The sequence below is a fragment of the Ananas comosus genome, linkage group 23 (assembly GCF_001540865.1).
Source record: "Ananas comosus cultivar F153 linkage group 23, ASM154086v1, whole genome shotgun sequence".
NCBI lineage: Eukaryota > Viridiplantae > Streptophyta > Magnoliopsida > Poales > Bromeliaceae > Ananas > Ananas comosus.
The window spans coordinates 133,661-152,265 of NC_033643.1; the positions used below are offsets into that span (position 1 = coordinate 133,661).

Genomic DNA, 18,605 nt, shown 5'->3' on the forward strand with positions numbered 1-18,605 from the left:
AAGAGAGGGTGGGTACAAAATCCAGCTTGTGTACTGTGCGGAGTGGAAGAGGAAATAGTGGACCATCTGTTTACCCAGTGTGTGTTTAGCAAGTTTATTTGTGTCAGGGGCATCCACGAGGTACAGGCCCAAGACCTGGGGGAGGAAGTGAACCTAGTATGGGATTGGTGGAGGACCAGAAAATCCCTGTATAAGAAGAGAAATAGTTTGACGGACTTAGTAGGATACTGGTGGATCGTTTGGAAGACCAGAAACAACTGGATCTTTAGGAATATCCAACCGAACCCGGGAACAGCGGTTACGAATCTCAAACAGCTGGTGAAGGATTGGGATTCCCTGCTCTCTACTTAGTTGTTTTTTTTTTTTTTTTTTTTTTTTTTTTTTTTTTTTTTTTTTTTTTTTTTTTTCCCAAGAGGCTCTAGTTGCTCCACTCTTGTAGCCTAGTTCATCTATCAAATGAATGAAGCGGGAAGCCTGCTACCTTTTTCTCAAAAAAAAAAAAAAAAATTCAAGGCCAAGAGCTGCCCACGTACCAAGCCCAAGATCCGCCCAAAAACAAGCTCGCCTGTATACTACTAGTCAAATCAGCATACGCAGGCCGGCCACAATTGGACTCCAATGCCAAACATTAAGGCCCAGCAAGGCTGTTGCACATCTGACCTGTTAAGGAATAGGAAAGTAAACGAAATGGTTGGGCCTTTCAGTCCTACTGGGCCTTAGGCAATTAGATGGATCAGGGCGTGGCGACGCCTGTACTCTTTCGCTGAAATCGAATATTCTGACTGGATGCTGTAGTTTTCTCGGCCCAGTTAGCCCGTCGTAGCCTAACAAAGATCTCCGTGAGCGCGCGACCCCGTCGCCACTCGTTTCGCTTCCGCAGTCCTCACAACTGTCGGCGGTCGCTCGCTCTCTTTGTCTCTCGTTACCACTAATACGAAGAGGAAAAGGCCCCTGGATGTGATAAAAATAATAAAAATATCCGACCAATGGCGTTCCGCGCTGCTTCAGCTCTTTAAGCCATTCCCATGACCGGGGCGGGAGTTTATCTCCTCCCACTCTCCTCCTCCTCCTCCTCCTCCTCCCCCTCTCTCCGGTTCCCGTCACCGCCCGCTTACCCTCTCTCCAGAGCTCCGACAGGACGAGGCAAGGGAAGCATCCGGACCTCTGGCTTCGCCGATCTCCGACGAGCGGAGCCCCTGCGCCGACGATGGCGATCGGCCGGCGTCGCTCGAGGCGGCGGCGCCGACGTGAAGTCGGAGCCGCTGGATGTTTCGGACTCGGTGCCGGCTTCGATAAAGCTTTCGGACGTTGCCAGCGAGCGGGTGTCGCCGCCGCCGCTGCCGCTTGAGGAGTTGGATACTCATACTTGGGGGGGGCAATGGCTTTCCTTGTTGAGTTCCGAGTTGGATTCGTTTCCCAAGCGATGGGTGATCGTCTTGTTGTGCTTCTCCGCCTTCTTGCTCTGCAACATGGACAGGGTAAGATTGTTCTCTTCCTTCTCTTCGTTTCCGTTTCGGGCTCCTCTCGAATTTTCACTTCTTCGGAGCTGGTTGTCAAAATAAAAGTAGTCGGTAGTTTTGTCGGTTTTGTTGTTGCTCCAGCTTTCGTAAGTATTGACTGGAGCGACGTACCAAAGCCACAGCGCGGAAGGAAGTCAAATTTCGAGAGCTTCCGTTTTTTAACTATTTCCATGTAGCTGTGTTTTATAATAATATCTGCTAATGGCAGGTAAATATGAGCATTGCAATTCTCCCCATGTCAGCAGAATTCGATTGGAGTCCTGCCACTGTTGGTCTGATCCAATCATCCTTCTTCTGGGGCTACCTTCTGACCCAGGTGGGTTTAAACTAAAACGTTCTCTGCTTCGGCCGTTGATGTTAAAAGTCCTCTTCTTCATCTGTTTTGCACTGTATAATGGAATAATTCATGGAAGCAGAATACCGACTGTCCCTAGAGCAAGTGACAAAGGGTTTGGTAGTTGGTACCCGAGATCCAAGTTCGAATCCTAGTTTATTCACATTTCTAGCTAAGTTTATTTCTAAATGAAATAAACTAAGCGGATAGCGTGCTACCTATCTCTCTCAAAAAAAAAAAAAAAAATCATGGAAGCAGAATAGGCTGCCCAATCCTATGGTCTATGGATGCTCCAACTTATGAGTTCCATTCTTATGCTTGCCAAGTCTCATTCCACTTCTCAAACTGAAGCATTTCTGCTTCCTGTGTCCGCCCTGATTTTTTTACCTAATGTTGTCTTTCTGTCGATGTGCTAGTGTTATATAGCTGTTTAACAATATGCAAAACTGAGGAGGCAGGCAGGCTGACGACGAATGGCCTATTTTTTTTATGCTTTAATATAATAGAATGACATGTCACTAGCAAGTAGAATGAGGTTCTACATAAGTTGAATAAAACTACCTGTAATTGATAATGGCTTCTCTTCCTTGAATATAATTTATTTGCCAAGGAGCAGCATTTCCTAATAAGTACATAGTTCTTCTCCCTCCCAATAGCAACTAGCCGTGTCTAGGTATTCTCTCCAACCCTTGAGATAAAGTCTTCTTCTCTATAGGAATTTGGGAGATTAGCTGTAGTATGGGAGGAGCCCAGGGTGGGAGAGCCCTCACGACTATTGCTGCCACCTGGTGGGTTGTCTGGCTGGAATGTAACAGGAGGATTTTTGTCCAATCTAAACAATCACTGGGTATTTGTCTGTGGAGATTAGAAACCTTAAGCGTCTGTGGCTTAATTGTTGTTCTTCATTTAAGCCGGGGTGAACCCGAAGCTGGGGTGTTTTTCTTTTTCGTCTTACTTTTGTTTTATTTCCTTTTCTTTTTTTTATTTCTTATTTTTTATGTCCTTTTTCTTTATCTTTTTCCCATTCACGTCGAGGCCTCGCTGCTTCACTTTGTAGCCGAGTTCATTTGCGTAATGAATGAAGCGGTAGCATGCTACCTTCTCTCAAAAAAAAATGCCTTCTACCGCTTCTACCTTCTCTCAAAAAAAAATGCCTTCTTTTGGTAATTTCTTTTTAATATAGACCCTTAGTGACAATGGCAAGATCAGTTTATGCGGGAATTACATCTATGCACGTCTATACACTTTAAGAGATTTTTATTTTTATTTTTATTTTTTTCTTCGGATCATCCGGAGATCGATGATATGGTCACGTGCCATGTTGTATTAATTAATGTTTTTTTTCTCTTAATGCAGATTGCTGGGGGTATTTGGGCAGACACAGTTGGTGGAAAGACAGTATTGGGATTTGGGGTTGTTTGGTGGTCTGTTGCCACAGCCCTCACACCTGTTGCAGCAAAGATTGGATTGCCTTTCCTGCTAGTTGTACGAGCTTTTATGGGAATTGGTGAGGTTAGTTTCTTTTTATCTCGACAATGAACTCTCTCTCCCTCTCTCTCTCGTCTCTAGAAACAGAGATACATACATAAATGTCTTTATAGGAAATACTTGTATGGAGATACCAACAGATCTTTATTTCTTTTTGCAACCAAGTTGTGAACAGTGATCAATGGTGGTGTTTCCACTAATTTCTGGTAATGCTTGGATCAGCATACAAAGCTCCATTTTTTTTTTTTAAAGTAAGGTAGCATGCTACCGCTTCATTCAATTGGAAGGTGAATTCAGCAAAAGAATGAGGCAGCCACGCCTCGGGAGATCCAAAAGAAAAACACACACACACACACACACTAATGCGTAGCACAAAATGAGATCCGAAGGTTTCTGAGCGAACGGATATTTGTATGTAAGAAAATAAACGTATATTTGTATAAATCAAAATGTTTGTTTCTGTATCTATTATGATTCGTGTTTATCCATAAGGACATATTGGTAGATATATTCATTGATTCTATATTAGCTCTTCCTTTTCCGTGAAGATCTTTTCACAACATTTCCCCTTGGAGGCACTTTGTTGCTTTTCTGTCCTTGCTAGCCTTTCAAATGTTAAATACTTCTGAGTGCTTATTTATGCTAACTATACATTTAATCCAGGGTGTTGCCATGCCTGCAATGAATAATATCCTGTCGAAATGGATTCCTGTAGCTGAGAGGAGTAGATCATTAGCTCTTGTATATAGTGGAATGTACCTTGGATCAGTAACTGGGCTGGCTTTTTCACCTTTGTTGATTCATACGTATGGATGGCCTTCTGTCTTCTTCTCCTTTGGTTCTCTTGGGACTGTTTGGTTTGCAATTTGGTCGAGTAAGGTATGTTAATTCCAGTCTTCGGTAAATTTTGTATGAACAAGTGCTTTTACAGTTAGTTAGAAATCTTTGTTGTAAATTTTTCTAGGCATGATGATTCTATAAGTACTCATACAAAGTAGAGTGATCGATCTAAAATTCTTTTAAGAACTTTCTAATAACGGTGGTTGCATGTTCTTCAAAGGCTTACAGCTCTCCCCTTGAAGATCCTGGACTTAGTTCTGAAGAAAAAAATCTTATCACCAGTAAGAGTGTAGCAAGAGAACCTGTCACAACAATACCATGGAGACTCATCTTATCCAAAGGACCTGTTTGGGCTCTTATTGTTTCCCATTTTTGTCATAATTGGGGGACTTTTATTCTTCTTACATGGATGCCTACATACTATAACCAGGTATATTATATAATAGTTCTGTAACATGCTGTCTTATGAATTCTTTGTTTTTCTCTTAGATCTTCCCTTTTTTTGTTATACAACAAGCTCGTATAATGAATGCTTGTTAAGCATGCAATTGTCTTTAGATGCTACAGTACATTGCAAGCATTTTCCGTAAAAAATTTCTCTTGGGTATATTATTGGCAAGTAAATGTTCTTCATAGTAGGGAGGTTTCAAATATATTCTTCTTTCTTGTTATTTCATTTATGCAGGTATTGAAGTTCAATCTGACAGACTCTGGGCTTTTATGTGTGCTTCCATGGCTTACAATGGCACTTTCAGCAAATATTGGTGGATGGATTGCAGATACACTTGTGAGTAAAGGTCTATCTGTCACAACGGTCCGTAAGGTATAGATTATTCTTCTATGTGTTAATATGGAATGGTTACTTGGCCTCTAGTAGTACATTCCATAGCAAAGCTTTGACATGACTTATGTGTTATGACAAGATTTCTGTTTTATAAAGAAAAGCAATTGATTCCTTTTCTTGCATGTGGAAAATTTGGATACGGTTTGATCTGTACTTAATAATTCTTAATACTTTATTTTGACAATTAAGAACCAAACATTATTTTATAGTTTATTGATAATTTGTACAGCATAGAAATCAACAGAAAGAACACCTTTATTATTTTCCTAATATGTCCATGTCATGACTTACAGAAATAGAAAATGCCCATGTCCTACTTATATTTGTGTCGGTACACGTGCACTGTCACAATCCTCATTTCTTGTTTATGTCTGTAATAATATCGCAGATCATGCAATCTATTGGATTCCTTGGACCTGCTTTCTTCTTGACCCAGTTAAGTCATGTCCATTCTCCTGCAATGGCAGTACTCTGTATGGCATGCAGCCAGGTATTATACACTTTTGAACCTGGATTTATGCCAAAAGTAAAGTTGGTATACTATTTTTATTTCATGCTCTGGAACTTATCATTTTCAACTTAAAACCGCAGCTTGTGTTACATACTTGTCTGTGCCTATCTAATCCTGCTTGAACTTCATTCTGGAGGATGCAGGATGCATATTCTTGATAAAAATATAAAAGAATAAGTTAGATTAAAATTTTTCAATCATTCAGGGAACTGACGCATTTTCACAGTCTGGTCTGTACTCTAACCATCAAGACATTGGCCCTCGCTATGCTGTAAGCACTTCTATCTCCTTCGTACTGCATTCCCTGTAATAGCAGCTCTCAGTCTGTTGTTGCCAGTGTATGAAGTTTGACCATAATTATTCAAGCCTCGTTACAATTTGCAGGGTGTGCTGCTTGGTCTCTCTAACACCGCAGGGGTTTTAGCTGGTGTTTTTGGAACGGCAGCCACAGGCTACATATTGCAACATGGTATGTTTATATCTTACTTGAATTCCTTTCATCATATTTAGCACAATTAATAGGACAAAAAATTGTGGTTGTGAGAGGCAGGAAATTATTTTCCTCTCCATTTTCAAGGCCAACGATCTCAACCCTATGTGACATAGTTCTGAAATTTTTGTTACTTATCCAAATTGTGTAAATATAGCAAAATTTCTCAACGGTGATCAAGAATAGATTACTTGTTTTTGCAAAGTAAATCGAAAGCTTTGTTCATAAAGGAAGTCACCTTTTTTTTCAAGGCCTGAGCTTCTTTTAGCTTTTACATGTTCTTGTTCTCATACTGAATGCATTTGCTTTCTCGCTTCTAAAGTTTAGAGGGATCTCCATTTGACTTGTTTTTGTCATAACTTTAATCACTGAAAAAGGGGAAATATGTCAGGTTCTTGGGATGATGTTTTCAAAGTGTCGGTGACGCTTTACCTTGCTGGAACTGTGGTCTGGAACCTCTTCTCAACTGGAGAGAAAATCCTTGATTGATAGCATGTGCAGGCATATTGAAGTCCATCCCCCTGAAACAGAGTTCTAATTTGAAGAGTACCAGCTGATACATCGGTTTCAATCCTCAACACTTCACAAAGCTATGAAGCTATCACTCATTCTTCGATGGCAAAAGCATGTTAATTTCCAGCATACCCTTTGTTTAGGAGCTTCTTGTATAACTTACAGAAATCCCTGGCCTAATTATTCAGCTGTTCATGTTAGAGACAACATTATGGAAGCATTGGTCCTTAGGCTTGTCTCCTTCACAAATATGTAGATTTACCCCATATATATATATATATATATATATATATATACCAATTTTGTCATGTATTCTGTATATCAATACTTATATTACTTTGTAAATGTAGCTGTATAAATTACCTACTACTGTAATTTTAGACATGCTGTTGTGCAACGGATGAAAGCAGGCTGCTATTACCCCTCCTGCTGCCTATCTTCTTTATTCACATACTAGTTATAGTTATATTTCTATTAGTGATTAATCCTGCATGACTCGTGGATTTCATTTGATTTATTAGTAGATTGGTTCTGTTTGATGCAAGAAATTTTTCCAACTCAGAAGAAAGCCGAATCAAATCTAGTGAAGGTATAGGCCGAGTTTGTTCTACCGTTGATAAGAAGTACATATATAATAGCATATCAGTACTGCAAATCAAAGTTATATAATCCCAATTTAAAAATATAAATTTTATCAATCGGTAAGGCAAACAATAGGGTTAATTAAAAGGGTGGTCTTAGTTCGTGTTTTACGGTGTGTGAAATCCGATTACCCCCTCGAAACCGAAAACTTTCTATTTTTGGTAAAAAATGAGAGATACCAAAAGTAGACTTACCAATTGAGAGTTTGGGTCCGGGCGGAGCCCACCCACAAAGAAGCTACTAAGGCCCACAGATGCTCCTCAACCCCGAGTAGGTACGCCGCGGCCCGGCATTACACCGGACCAATCTTCAACTTGTGCCGAAATGCTTGGGCCGAATAGACAAACAGGCCTTAACGGAAAAACCGCACGCCACTGGGCCTTAGTGAGATTGGGCCGTATATAGGCCCATTTTGTTCACATATGTCTCCCCGGCTCTCTTGGATTTTGGTCCAAGCTGGGTTGAGGTGGGCCTGGGCGTTCAGTTCGCTTATTAAACATCCCTTGCCCAGATAATTATGTTCGTTTTCCTTCGGACACTTTGATTTATATTTGGAAGGTAGATAGTACAAAAATTAATATTTAGAGTCCTGAGTTTTCTGATATTTTTGAAAAAAGAGTCTTCTTTATTCACCCAAGTCTTTGATTTTGAGTTTTTCTTTCATAAAATTTTTGTGGACATCTATCAATGCAATTTGAATGTATTTTACCATAAATTTTTTATTTATTTTTTATTTTTAGTATTAGTTTATATTTAAATTCGACCATATGTATATTGATATTTTAAGGAGAGTTTTGTATGAGTAAGGGCAAAGTAGTATAAATAAGGTAAAAGTTTTTTCTTTTTCTTTTTTTTTTTCTTGTTCTTATTTTATATTCTGGTCTGAGAGATGGTTAGCTGCAAGCTAGGCGTTCAAATTTAGAAATCTAGAAAATGTTTATACTTGAGATCTAGCTAGCTCCCTAACAAATAAAAGTTGGCTTGAACCGGCCGGATTATGTAAGCTAGCTAGCTTGAAAGGCATGAACACGAAATATTGTCGTAAACAATGTTGTGTTATTACAATATTCTGTAGCTGTTGCGACATGCTAACAACACCTTAAGAACCAAATAATGGAAATCCACGCCTTACATAACTTACATTTCAATATTTGCTATTGACCTCAAGACGACGACGCATTCACATCTGTAGAGTGAGTGAACTCGAATTAAACGTGCAGCACAGCAGACATAGAAAACACAAATTAAAACACACCGCATGCTCACCCTCGCAGTCTTATATGTATATAGATATATATATATATATATAAATATATATAGATAGCAGCAGCAGCTAGCAGGAGCAAAAACTTAAGCGGCGGCGGCGGCGGCGGCGGCGGCAGCAGCATCTAGAACAGGAGGAAGAGTATCGTCGGGAGCATTCTGCAGCAGCGCAGACTCGCCGCCTGTAATGTAGCTGTGGAGATTTCGGGGCTTGACGTGGACGCGCAGGCCGTTCTTCATGAAGAGGGTAAGCGACATCTTCTGCTGCACCTTATGGCCCGGCACGAGCTCGAGGCGGTGGCGGAGCAGCACTGCGGATGCGATGGACTTCATCTGGAGGTAGGCCAGATCCTTACCCAGGCACGTCCTCGGCCCCCCGTTGAAGGCCACGAAGCGGTAGGCATCTTTGGCTGGCTCGAACCGGTCCCCCTGGGCGGACAGCCACCGCTCCGGGCGGAACTCCATGCAGTCCTTGCCCCATATCCCCTCCATCCTCCCCACCGAATAGATCGAGTAGGTGATGGCCGAGCCGGCTGGAACTCGCGTCCCATCGGGCAGCACGTCGTCCGCCACAGCGTACTTGGAGTCCTGCGGCACCGACGGGTAGAGCCGCAGCGTCTCCGCCAGCGCCGCCTTCAGGTACACCAGCCGCTCCAGCTCGTCGAAGTCCAGCGGCTCCTCCGTCCACCGCTCGGTGTCGTCCCCGCGCGTCTCCCGCAGCACCGTCGCGATCTCGCGCAGCACCTTGTGCTCCACGTCGGGCCGCTGCATGACGGTCCAGAAGAACCAGCTGAGCGCCACGGAGGAGGTGTCGCGGCCGGCGAGCACGAAATTGAGGGCGATCCACTGCAGGACGTCGGCGGGGAAGTCGCCCTTCTTCATGAAGCGGGAGAGAAGGTCGTCGGAGGGGGTCTGCCTGCGGGCGGCGATGGCCTCGGTCATGTAGTGGTCCACCACCTCCAGGCTCCGCTTGAGGCTCCTCTCGCTGCCCACGCCCAGAGCCTTCTTGAGCCGCCAGAAGACGCCCGGGAAGAGAAAGCGCTGCAGGGTGGCCTCGGTGGCGGCGTCGAAGGCGTTGGCGAAGGGGTTGTCGGGGGACAGCGTCTCGGGGTCCTTGCCGAAGGTGAGCCCGCAGATGTTGTCGAAGGTCAGGCGCAGGAGGAGGTCCTGCAGGTCAACGCCCGCGCCCGCGACGCCGCAGTGGTCCCCCAGGATGCGCCACAGCCGGGTCTTGATCGACCGGTTCGCCCACCGCGCCATCGCCTGCCGCAGGGTGCGGGTGGTGAACTCCAGCGCCGCCGTCTTGCGCTGCAGCAGCCACGTGTCGCCGTCGGAGTTGAAGATGCCCTGCCCCAGCAGGTCGTGGAACGCCGACTGCCACATGGGGCCCTTCGGGTAGTTGTCGAAGCGTGTGCGCAGCACGTGCTCCAGGTTCCGCGGGTTGCATGTCACCGTCACCAGCCCCTGCCGCCGCGCCACGAACGGCAGCGGCAGCACGCACGTCTGGTACGTCGCGGCCTCCCCCGTCGACCGCAGGTTCTCCGCGATCCAGTCGTGGATGCGCCACCGGTTCGCTATCACGCCGGGGAGGCTGCCGACGATAGGCCACATCCGCGGGCCCGAGAGCCGCCGGGTCAGCACCAAGAACCACACCGCATAGGCCGACACCAGCACAGCTACTGCCGCCGTCACCGTGCAAAGGCGGAGGCCGTCTTCTTGCTGGCACAGCTGCCGCATCGCCGTTTCCATTACAGCAATATAATTATCAGCGATCGATAGATATATTGAAGCAGTTGATGGAATTGATGGTTCTGGTGATTTTGCTTGGAACGCTGGTGTGAATTGAGGATTGCCTTGGTCTCTCTCTCTCTTTATATATATATATAGTAATGAAGCACACAGGAGGTGTGGAGTGGGATGCAGGAGCAGAGAGCCTATGGATTATTATTAATACTACATGGAAGAATTAATTAATACTAGCTAGGAGGGCCCTTCGTCACACTCTCGACTTGGCTCGGTCGAGCGTGTATCGAGAGGTTGTTGGGAAAAAAAAAACTCAAAGAAACAAAAGGATTTTTTTTTGGCGTTTCGTGCCGGTGCTATACTAAGCTAGCTAGCAAGAGAGAACAAGGGCAATAAGGATCGAGGCGCGCATTTTCTGCCAATTAAAACAGATACAGAAAAAAAAAAAAGAAAAAAAAAGAGTAGGAACGAAATAAGTTAAACTAATTAATTAATTTACTTCTCGGGCACTCATGGCGTCTAGAGAGTAACGTGGAATAGATTCACACTTCACCATGCATGCGTGGCTTATTCCGGTGTAGGGCCCAAGCGTAAGCGTGGTGAATTGGATTCATCTCTCGTATTTGGAGGCCGGTGTTACGTATGGAAATGCTGTGGGCCGACAAGCCATATCGCGCTCTCGTTTAAAATAAAATAAGCACGGTGAGTTTGGTCGGAGGCCGTTCAACTGCCCGTAGAAATTACAGGGGGTGCCTGATCGATTGCTTGTGCTGTTGCAGGATTGCGGAGATGAAGTGGAGAAAACGTTGAGATTAACAACCGGGACGAGCAAGGGCTAAGGAATTCACCAGCGTGGCTAGCTAGCCTTTGCTTCTTTGATTCTTCTCAGATGATGCAGCAATTGTGGCTTCGCAAATTAAAAACCCAAAAATCCAGTACCAAGTCAAGTCGAATCGGAACTGACTACTGAGTGATATATGACGCGCGGCTCAGCTTGGTCCGGTGATCTCTTGCCTCCCTGTACCCCAAAAAACAAAAATAGGATTAGTTTTTTTTTTCTTTTTTTTTTTCGGGGGTTTATTACTTTATTTACGGCTGCAGTTTTCTTATTCCAAAATTTAGCAGCTCTAATTTTGTGAACAATAATTAATTTTTATGTTGAGGAAAGGGCTTCTTGAGTACTAATTAATGTTTCATGATTTGGTAGACACTCTAACGTCCGAAGATACTAGCACAGAACTATAATAAAATCCATTCGGCTTGCTCTCTGTGATAGTTCAAATTGGTTCGGACTTTCTAAAACAAGAGCCAAGCCAGCTTTAAGAGAATCCGCTCCGATATGTTACACGTTAATTTCTTCCCAACCGATTTAAGCCGAAGCCTAACCAGATACACTACTGTAATGTGATTACAGGAGACAAAGTATGCACATGTCTAAGCAGATGCTTGACTAGTGCTCGGTATCATAATGCCAAGATAAAATTAATGTTGCTTCATTAACTTATTAGTTTACTTGTTCCACTGGAGCCAACTTATTAATTAGTTAACTTATTAGTTACCTTTTCCTCCAAAAAAAAAAAAAAAAAAAAAAAAAAACTTATTAGTTAACTTTGATTTCAAGTGGGATCCACTTGGTTTTCACCTACGTGCCAAGTCAGGGCAATTGCTTTCATGTTACTTACGACAGGTTGTTGCTTAATAATCCTTTTTGACATTTTTTTGTTTGTTTGTTTGTTCTGGTTCGTAAAGATAGAAGTATTTCAAAGTCAATTCCATGGGCAAGAACAATTAGACTTTTGCATACTGGTCCCTCACACTCGTGAAATCAACCAGTAATAAGTTTCAGCTAGTAGTACGTAGTACTATTTCCAAATGACTAAAATAATTGGGTTGAGGCGAAAGTACTGTCAGTGTATACTGTATACTGCAACCATTGGGTCAATTGCATCGTTAGTCCCAAACTTTTATCCCAGTTTTTATTTTGGTCTCCAATCTCTTATTTTTTTTGCAATCAGATTTTTAACCTTCAAATTAATTGTATCATCGGTTCCTAACAATTGCTTACTTTTCCGCTTTGGTCCCTAAGTGCACATTGCATAAAGCCTAATTTCAACCATTTTTAATATCATTCTCCATACATATAAGCAGGCACTACCTATCATACCTATAGTGTAAGTGGCACAGAACTTGATGGTTGGTACCTGAGGTTCCGAGTTCGAATCTTAGTTGATTCATATTTTTAGCTAAGTTTATTTCTAAATGAAATAAACGAAACGAATAGCATGCTATCTATCTCTTAAAAAAAAAAAAAAAAAAATTTTAGACACGACGCCTACGGACTCTTTTACATTTTTGGCGTACCTACGGACTCTTTTACATTTTTGGCGTAAAACTAAATGTGCTATTGAGCTCTTACAATGCAAGGAGGGGTTTATTGAAGTTGATGTAGCCTATATTCACCAAAAATAATAAAAAATTAAATTAGCTGATATATACTTGAAACAGAATATAAATGCTAGGAATCTAATAGCAAATGAAAAAGGGAAAATGTTAGGGGTCGGTGGTTAGGGATGCAAACGGATCCGGGTTGGTGGAGCTTCCGCCCCGATCCGTCCCGACAGGGGCAGTAAATGGAAGAAAATAAACGAATTCGGGGCAGGAAACAGGTAAGTTTTACGATCCGAGACGGATTCGGGGCAGAAAACGGGGGAAATTTTGATCCGCCCCGAATCCGCCCCGAATCCGTCCTGTCATGATCCGCCCCGAATCCGTCCCGAATCTACCCCGAATCCGCCCCGTCATGATCCGCCCCGAATCCGCCCCGAATATCATTTATATTTTTTAAAAAATATTCCTAAAAAATAATATATTTACAAAAAAGCTCAAAATACAAATAAGTTATTACTCTTATTTCTAATGTATTTGAAACATTTGAATTTTGTTTTGAATTGTGATTGATATTTTTAATTTTTACTATTAATATTGTTAAATTATATATATAATATTATTAAAAATTATTAATTTATATTTTACAAAATATTAATAATATTATAATTTTATAAAAAATATTAGTTGGCGGGATGGATTCAGGACGCCGGCGGGAAGCAAGTTACGAGGGGGGGCGGATTATGAGATGTATTTTTTAACCCGTCATAGATTCGGGGCGGGAGGCAGGGTNCGAGGGGGGGCGGATTATGATATGTATTTTTTAACCCGTCATGGATTCGGGGCGGGAGGCAGGGTGGGTTTTTGCTAGTAGGGGCTGGAGGCGGGCGGATCTCCCGCCCCCAATCCGCCCCGTTTGCATCCCTATCGGTGGTGCAATTAACTCCTCAGATTTGAGGTGGTGGACTGGTAGGCCGGGCTCATTAAAAAGCTCGAAGCGTTATTTCGTTGGAGGCCAACAATTTAGAGAGAGAACAAGAGGTACGGTTGGGCTGTCAGGCCCACAATCTCCGAATTATATTGGTGCCCGGGTCCGCCCGCGCAGCTCATCAAAAACCCTAGAAGAGAGCGCTTCTACATCATCATCATCCTCCTCCTCCTCCTCCTCCTCCTCCACCTCTGCCTCCGCGATGGCGTCGTCGTCGACGGTGCTCCAGTTCCACCCCTCGGCGACAATCGTGAGCGCGAGGGTCCAACCCGTCGTCCTCTTCAACATCTGCGACAGCTACGTGCGCCGCCCCGACCAGGCCGAGCGAGTCATCGGCACCCTCCTCGGCTCCGTCTCCCCCGATGGCACCCTCGACATTAGGAACTCCTACGTCGTCCCCCACAACGAATCCGCCGACCAGGTTTTCTCTCTCTCTCTCTCACGAGCTCGACGGTGTAGGGTTTCGGCGATTTTTATACTCTTCTTTTCCTTTGAATACTCTGAGAATATATCTGTGTGATCGCTGAATACACGAGAATTCTAGATGTGTTGTTTGGATCCGAAGTGCTTGCATAGGTTTGAACTATGGTAGATCAAGTTCACTTGTGACGCGTGCATGCGTGCGTTCTCTTCAGTTTACTTGCCGAACTAGTTATTGGAGAAGTTTGATTTGTTGAATTTGTAGGAAAGCGGCTTCAAATAATGTTCGAACTACAGCAAAGTGTTTCTGAAGTTGTCGTCTCAGTGTATGATCCGAGAGTTTAATCCGAGTACCATTTTGCACCAAGTTGAAGGATTAACTATATTTATGCCTTTATTATTATTATTATTATTATTATTATTATTATTATTGTACCTTAATCCAAATAGAATAAATCGGAAGATAGTATAACTTTGACAAATTTGCCGGCTGTGCTGCACGAGTCTTATGGGTGGAATAGGTTTGAGGTTCTGTGAAGCAACAATCAACCTCAGTTACACTCACTGGAAGAGTAGAACGTCCACATCAGATAATACCATGCATTCATCCTTCCCCTGTGCAGGGAAATAATAACTAATATCATGTGTGCTAAAATGGAACTAGATATTTTACTGATAGTTTAATTTTGTTGGAAAGCTTGGAGCCACATCTTTTTGAACTTGTTATTAACAAATTGAATATGGACTGAGAGTTTAAGTTACCCATAAATCTCCAGTCATCAGAAGGTGCTGAAGTAGATTTTGCAATTTAGGTTCAATTCATGGCTCTTACATGGAGTTAGGTGTATTTGTTATTGATGTTATCTTCTTAATTTTCAACCTTCCTGCCATAGAAGTCCATTAGTTAGTCTCATGTATCATTAAGAGATTCAAGTGTTTCTAAACCTTCATCCAGTCTAGCCTTGCTGAAGCCTTTGACATCTGCTGGTTTTTGATCTTTTAAACCTTGTTCCTTCTGTCCTCTGCAGTAGGTTTTCTTCTTGTCAACTTTGGGGAATGGACCAGAAATAGCAGTTTTAATTATATTGAACTGATTGGCCTTCATAAGGTCCATTTGGGTGTATGATGCAACACCAAAATCGTTCTCTACCTGCATTTCACACGGTTGAACGTGTTTGGTGACTGACACAAACTTCTTTTCCCGATTTCAGGGCGCTCAATTGTATCTATTTTTTGCATTCGTGAATATTTTGCTCACCTTAGCCCAATACATGTTTTTGCAAGCGAGCATATTCAATGGGTGCAGTACTCCGCAACTCATCACTAAATTAGGCCTTAATGATTAAAACGTCACCATTTGCATATCCTTCAGCCAATTCTATCATCACTTCATAGATACGTTGAGCTGCTTATAAATCAGACAAAAAGTAACTTATGCAAGGGTTGCTCTCTTTTGTTCCGAATCAAGTAATGTAGTTTGAGAGGGCATTATATCTATTCAGTCTAAAGTAGTCAGGCATTCTATTTCTGAATATGTTACCTTAAAGACCTGCTCAGTTCTGAACGATGAATTTTAGCTTGACTTATTTTACTTCTTGCCTTTTGTCATCATAATCACTTAATAATCTGTAATACCTAGGAACTTTGATACCATTTTCCTCTTCCTATTTTATAGTTGGCTATATTTGTGATTGCAGGTTGCTTTGGATATTGATTACCATCACAACATGTTCAGTTCCCATCAAAAGGTGAATCCAAAGGAAGTGATAGTTGGATGGTAGGGAGAATTGCTCTTGTTTGCCCGATCTTTGTTGTTTGCGATGTTATCTGTAGCAGAGTTCTTGCTATTTTCAATTTTCAAATAGTAATTTGTTCCTAAATTAGTATTTTTAATTATTTTATTGGAAAGCAGTTTATGTAATCCCTTTAATTTGCCTCTGTACCCTTGCTACTCTTCTTTTTTTTTTTTTGGGTAGCAGTCCCAAGTCAAAGCCAGTAAACATGTTAAAAAATAAATCACTCTTTGATCCAGGTTTCCTTCTTTGATGGTGAAAGTCCACTGGTTTAAGTTTGTACCAATAATCTAATTCTGCCAGTGACCAAGTTATGAGTTTAAGGTCTCACTATTGCTTTTTAGACATGTTAGTTGACATTAATGCAAGACAATATAAATTACAGTTCAATTCACAGCATCAGATTAGAGGATTTTCTGGAGAGTTTCTCCTTAGTGCATGACCCTTAAGTGCAAAGTGGATCATTTTCTGTTTACCTGGCTATTGGCTTGTTTGCAAACTCTTGGTTTGATGAGCGATACTCTGTTCAGATCTGAAATTCCATTTTGCTTTCTTATTATAAAGTGTATATATATTTATCGCTTATTTTCTGGAGTAATTATTTTGTTGTCATGAATTGCAATTTTGGTAATAACTTTATGCTTACCGCCAAGGCTCAGATGTATTCGGATCTATTTATCAAACTCTTATGTAAAACGCGCTTTATCATGTATTTGGTGTTTATGCACCTGTTTTTTAGGTCATTCCTTTGGAAAAATGATTGTCTGTAGACTGTAGGGGTAAAGTTGGTCTTTCTACACATTTATTTGTCTGTGGGGGTAAAAGGGAAAAAAACAAAGATAAAATGGTTTTTCAAGTTGTTACTTTGACCATGACAGAACTTGCTTGCACTTTATAATCTTTAGTTGATTTCTATACTAATACTCTGCTTTGTCAAAAAAGTTGTATTTCAATAAATGTTGCCATCATTAATTTTCTCTAAGTCCATTTATCTAACTGCAATAATACTCTGCCTTGGGCAGGTTTTCAACTGGCTTTGGTGTTTCTGGAGGGAGTGCACTGATTCATGAATTCTATTCGAGAGAAGTACAAAATCCTGTTCATCTTACTGTTGATACTGGCTTTAGAAATGGGGAGGCTTCCATCAAGGCTTATGTTTCTGTTAGCTTATCTCTTGGAGATAAGCAACTCGCTGCACAATTTCAAGAAATTCCTCTTGATCTAAGGATGATTGAAGCAGAAAGAGTTGGATGTATGTCTTTTACTCGCAGTTGTTGTCTTTAGACATGACATTCCTGCTTATATTTGAAACTAAACCAACATACTTTTTATGCTTTTTATCACATAACTGTTTGATCACAACTTGATTCAGTCAAATAACTGTTTGATCACAACTTGATTTTTATGCTTTTTTTTTTTTCTCTTTTGAGCTGAATTATCTGATTGATGCTATTTTCTTCCCATAGTTTGAAAGAAGATTTTGTTGTTTTTAAAAGTTTGAAGTACTCTGCTTTTTTTTTTTCTATCACTTGAGCCTATAGCCTGTCAAAGGATTGTTAAAAGTTGGTCCGTGGCTCCACGTTAAGAGAGATTGTGGCATTCATTTATTCCCTCTTTTTTTCCTCTTCTCTCTTTTGACAGTTGACTTGCTAAAGACAACGAATGTGGATAAGCTTCCTAATGATCTAGAAGGAATGGAGTCCTCAATGGAGAGGCTGTATGCTCTTATTGATGATGTTTACAAATATGTGGATGGCGTTGTTGTAAGAGTCCTAACTTCTGTTTTGTAGCTTCTTAAATCTCTTAATCTTATCTTGTCAAAGTTCTGACTATAATTCTGACTGATGTATGACTGATGTTCCCTTCCTAGGAAGGACGCATAACACCAGATAATAACATTGGTAGATTTATTGCTGACACTCTGGCTTCAATGCCTAGAATATCTCCAGCAGCTTTTGACAAGCTATTCAATGACAAGATTCAGGTAAGTTTAAATTCCTTTTCAGTTATAAGTTTAGTTGCACCACGTCGCTTGCTCATTTATATGTTCTTTTCTTATGCATTTTCTAATGTTCTTAATAGGATAATCTTGCATTGGTTTACTTGTCGAGCCTTATAAGGACACAGCTCAGCATAGCCGAGAAGTTGAACACGGCTGCTCAGATCTTGTAGTTTTCTCCTGTATACGAATCGAAGCGGGTAACTTACTGATGCTATATCTGCTAGTAAATTTGATCTATAGTATTCCTTATTGAAGGTGTGAAATCAGCAGGTTGGCATATTCTTGCTCCATTATTTTTATGGTTTCTTATTTTCAAAGAATCTGAAAGTTCATCTTGTTTCTGTGCTACTATAGTACTACTTAGAGGTTCACTGTACTGTTGGGATGTGGTTTAGTTCAGAGCAACTAGAGAGATTTATTGTTGTTGTTTCCGGATGAGTAGGTTTTGTTCTCTCATTTCTAATGAATTTGATGTTTTTGTTCGACTTGTTTTGAGTTTTGACCTTGTGCATTATTTCAAAGCATATGTTGCCATCCTTATTCCTTGAATGCTTTTTGGGTGACTGGAAACAATGTAACCCGTCGAAAGTTTCATGAAACTGAACCATTTCTGACTGAAGTTGTTGTGCATTTTTTTTTCCTCGTTTTTGTTTGAGAAACTAGAGTGATCTCTTGTTCGAAAGTTTCATGAAACTGAACCATTTCTGACTGAAGTTATTGTGCATTTTTTTTTCCTCTCGTTTTTGTTTGAGAAACTAGAGTGGTCTCTTGACCGAAAGGCTTTGTTAAGCAGCTAGAAGGATTTCGTTGTTCGTATCTGTGATGTACT

At 41.6% G+C, this 18,605-nt stretch overlaps 3 protein-coding genes across 3 annotated transcripts; 2 read left to right on the plus strand and 1 right to left on the minus strand.

The window, feature by feature from the left end:
* On the plus strand, positions 895–6,989 carry LOC109727904 (probable anion transporter 1, chloroplastic). Its single transcript, XM_020258115.1, has 10 exons — positions 895–1,478; positions 1,729–1,836; positions 3,211–3,366; positions 4,006–4,221; positions 4,403–4,612; positions 4,868–5,005; positions 5,415–5,516; positions 5,743–5,808; positions 5,922–6,006; positions 6,419–6,989. The coding sequence occupies exons 1-10, from the start codon at positions 1,026–1,028 to the stop codon at positions 6,514–6,516; spliced, it is 1,632 nt and encodes a 543-aa protein (XP_020113704.1). The 5' UTR covers positions 895–1,025; the 3' UTR covers positions 6,517–6,989.
* LOC109727903 (cytochrome P450 86A1-like) lies at positions 8,219–10,396 on the minus strand. Its single transcript, XM_020258114.1, has one exon. It carries the CDS (start codon positions 10,192–10,194, stop codon positions 8,533–8,535), a length of 1,662 nt encoding a protein of 553 aa, XP_020113703.1. The 5' UTR covers positions 10,195–10,396; the 3' UTR covers positions 8,219–8,532.
* LOC109727905 (eukaryotic translation initiation factor 3 subunit F) lies at positions 13,667–18,297 on the plus strand. The gene is made up of 6 exons (XM_020258116.1): positions 13,667–13,982; positions 15,679–15,758; positions 16,797–17,026; positions 17,416–17,537; positions 17,645–17,758; positions 17,857–18,297. The coding sequence occupies exons 1-6, from the start codon at positions 13,764–13,766 to the stop codon at positions 17,944–17,946; spliced, it is 855 nt and encodes a 284-aa protein (XP_020113705.1). The 5' UTR covers positions 13,667–13,763; the 3' UTR covers positions 17,947–18,297.

Coding starts and splice junctions, on each gene's coding strand:
- LOC109727905 (XM_020258116.1), top strand. CDS start 13,764: ATGGCGTCGTCGTCGACGGTGCTCCAGTTCCACCCCTCGGCGACAATC. Junction 13,983..15,678: donor ACAACGAATCCGCCGACCAG/GTTTTCTCTCTC, acceptor TTGTGATTGCAG/GTTGCTTTGGATATTGATTA. Junction 15,759..16,796: donor AAGGAAGTGATAGTTGGATG/GTAGGGAGAATT, acceptor TGCCTTGGGCAG/GTTTTCAACTGGCTTTGGTG.
- LOC109727903 (XM_020258114.1), bottom strand. CDS start 10,194: ATGGAAACGGCGATGCGGCAGCTGTGCCAGCAAGAAGACGGCCTCCGC.
- LOC109727904 (XM_020258115.1), top strand. CDS start 1,026: ATGACCGGGGCGGGAGTTTATCTCCTCCCACTCTCCTCCTCCTCCTCC. Junction 5,517..5,742: donor TCTGTATGGCATGCAGCCAG/GTATTATACACT, acceptor TCAATCATTCAG/GGAACTGACGCATTTTCACA. Junction 5,809..5,921: donor ACATTGGCCCTCGCTATGCT/GTAAGCACTTCT, acceptor TACAATTTGCAG/GGTGTGCTGCTTGGTCTCTC.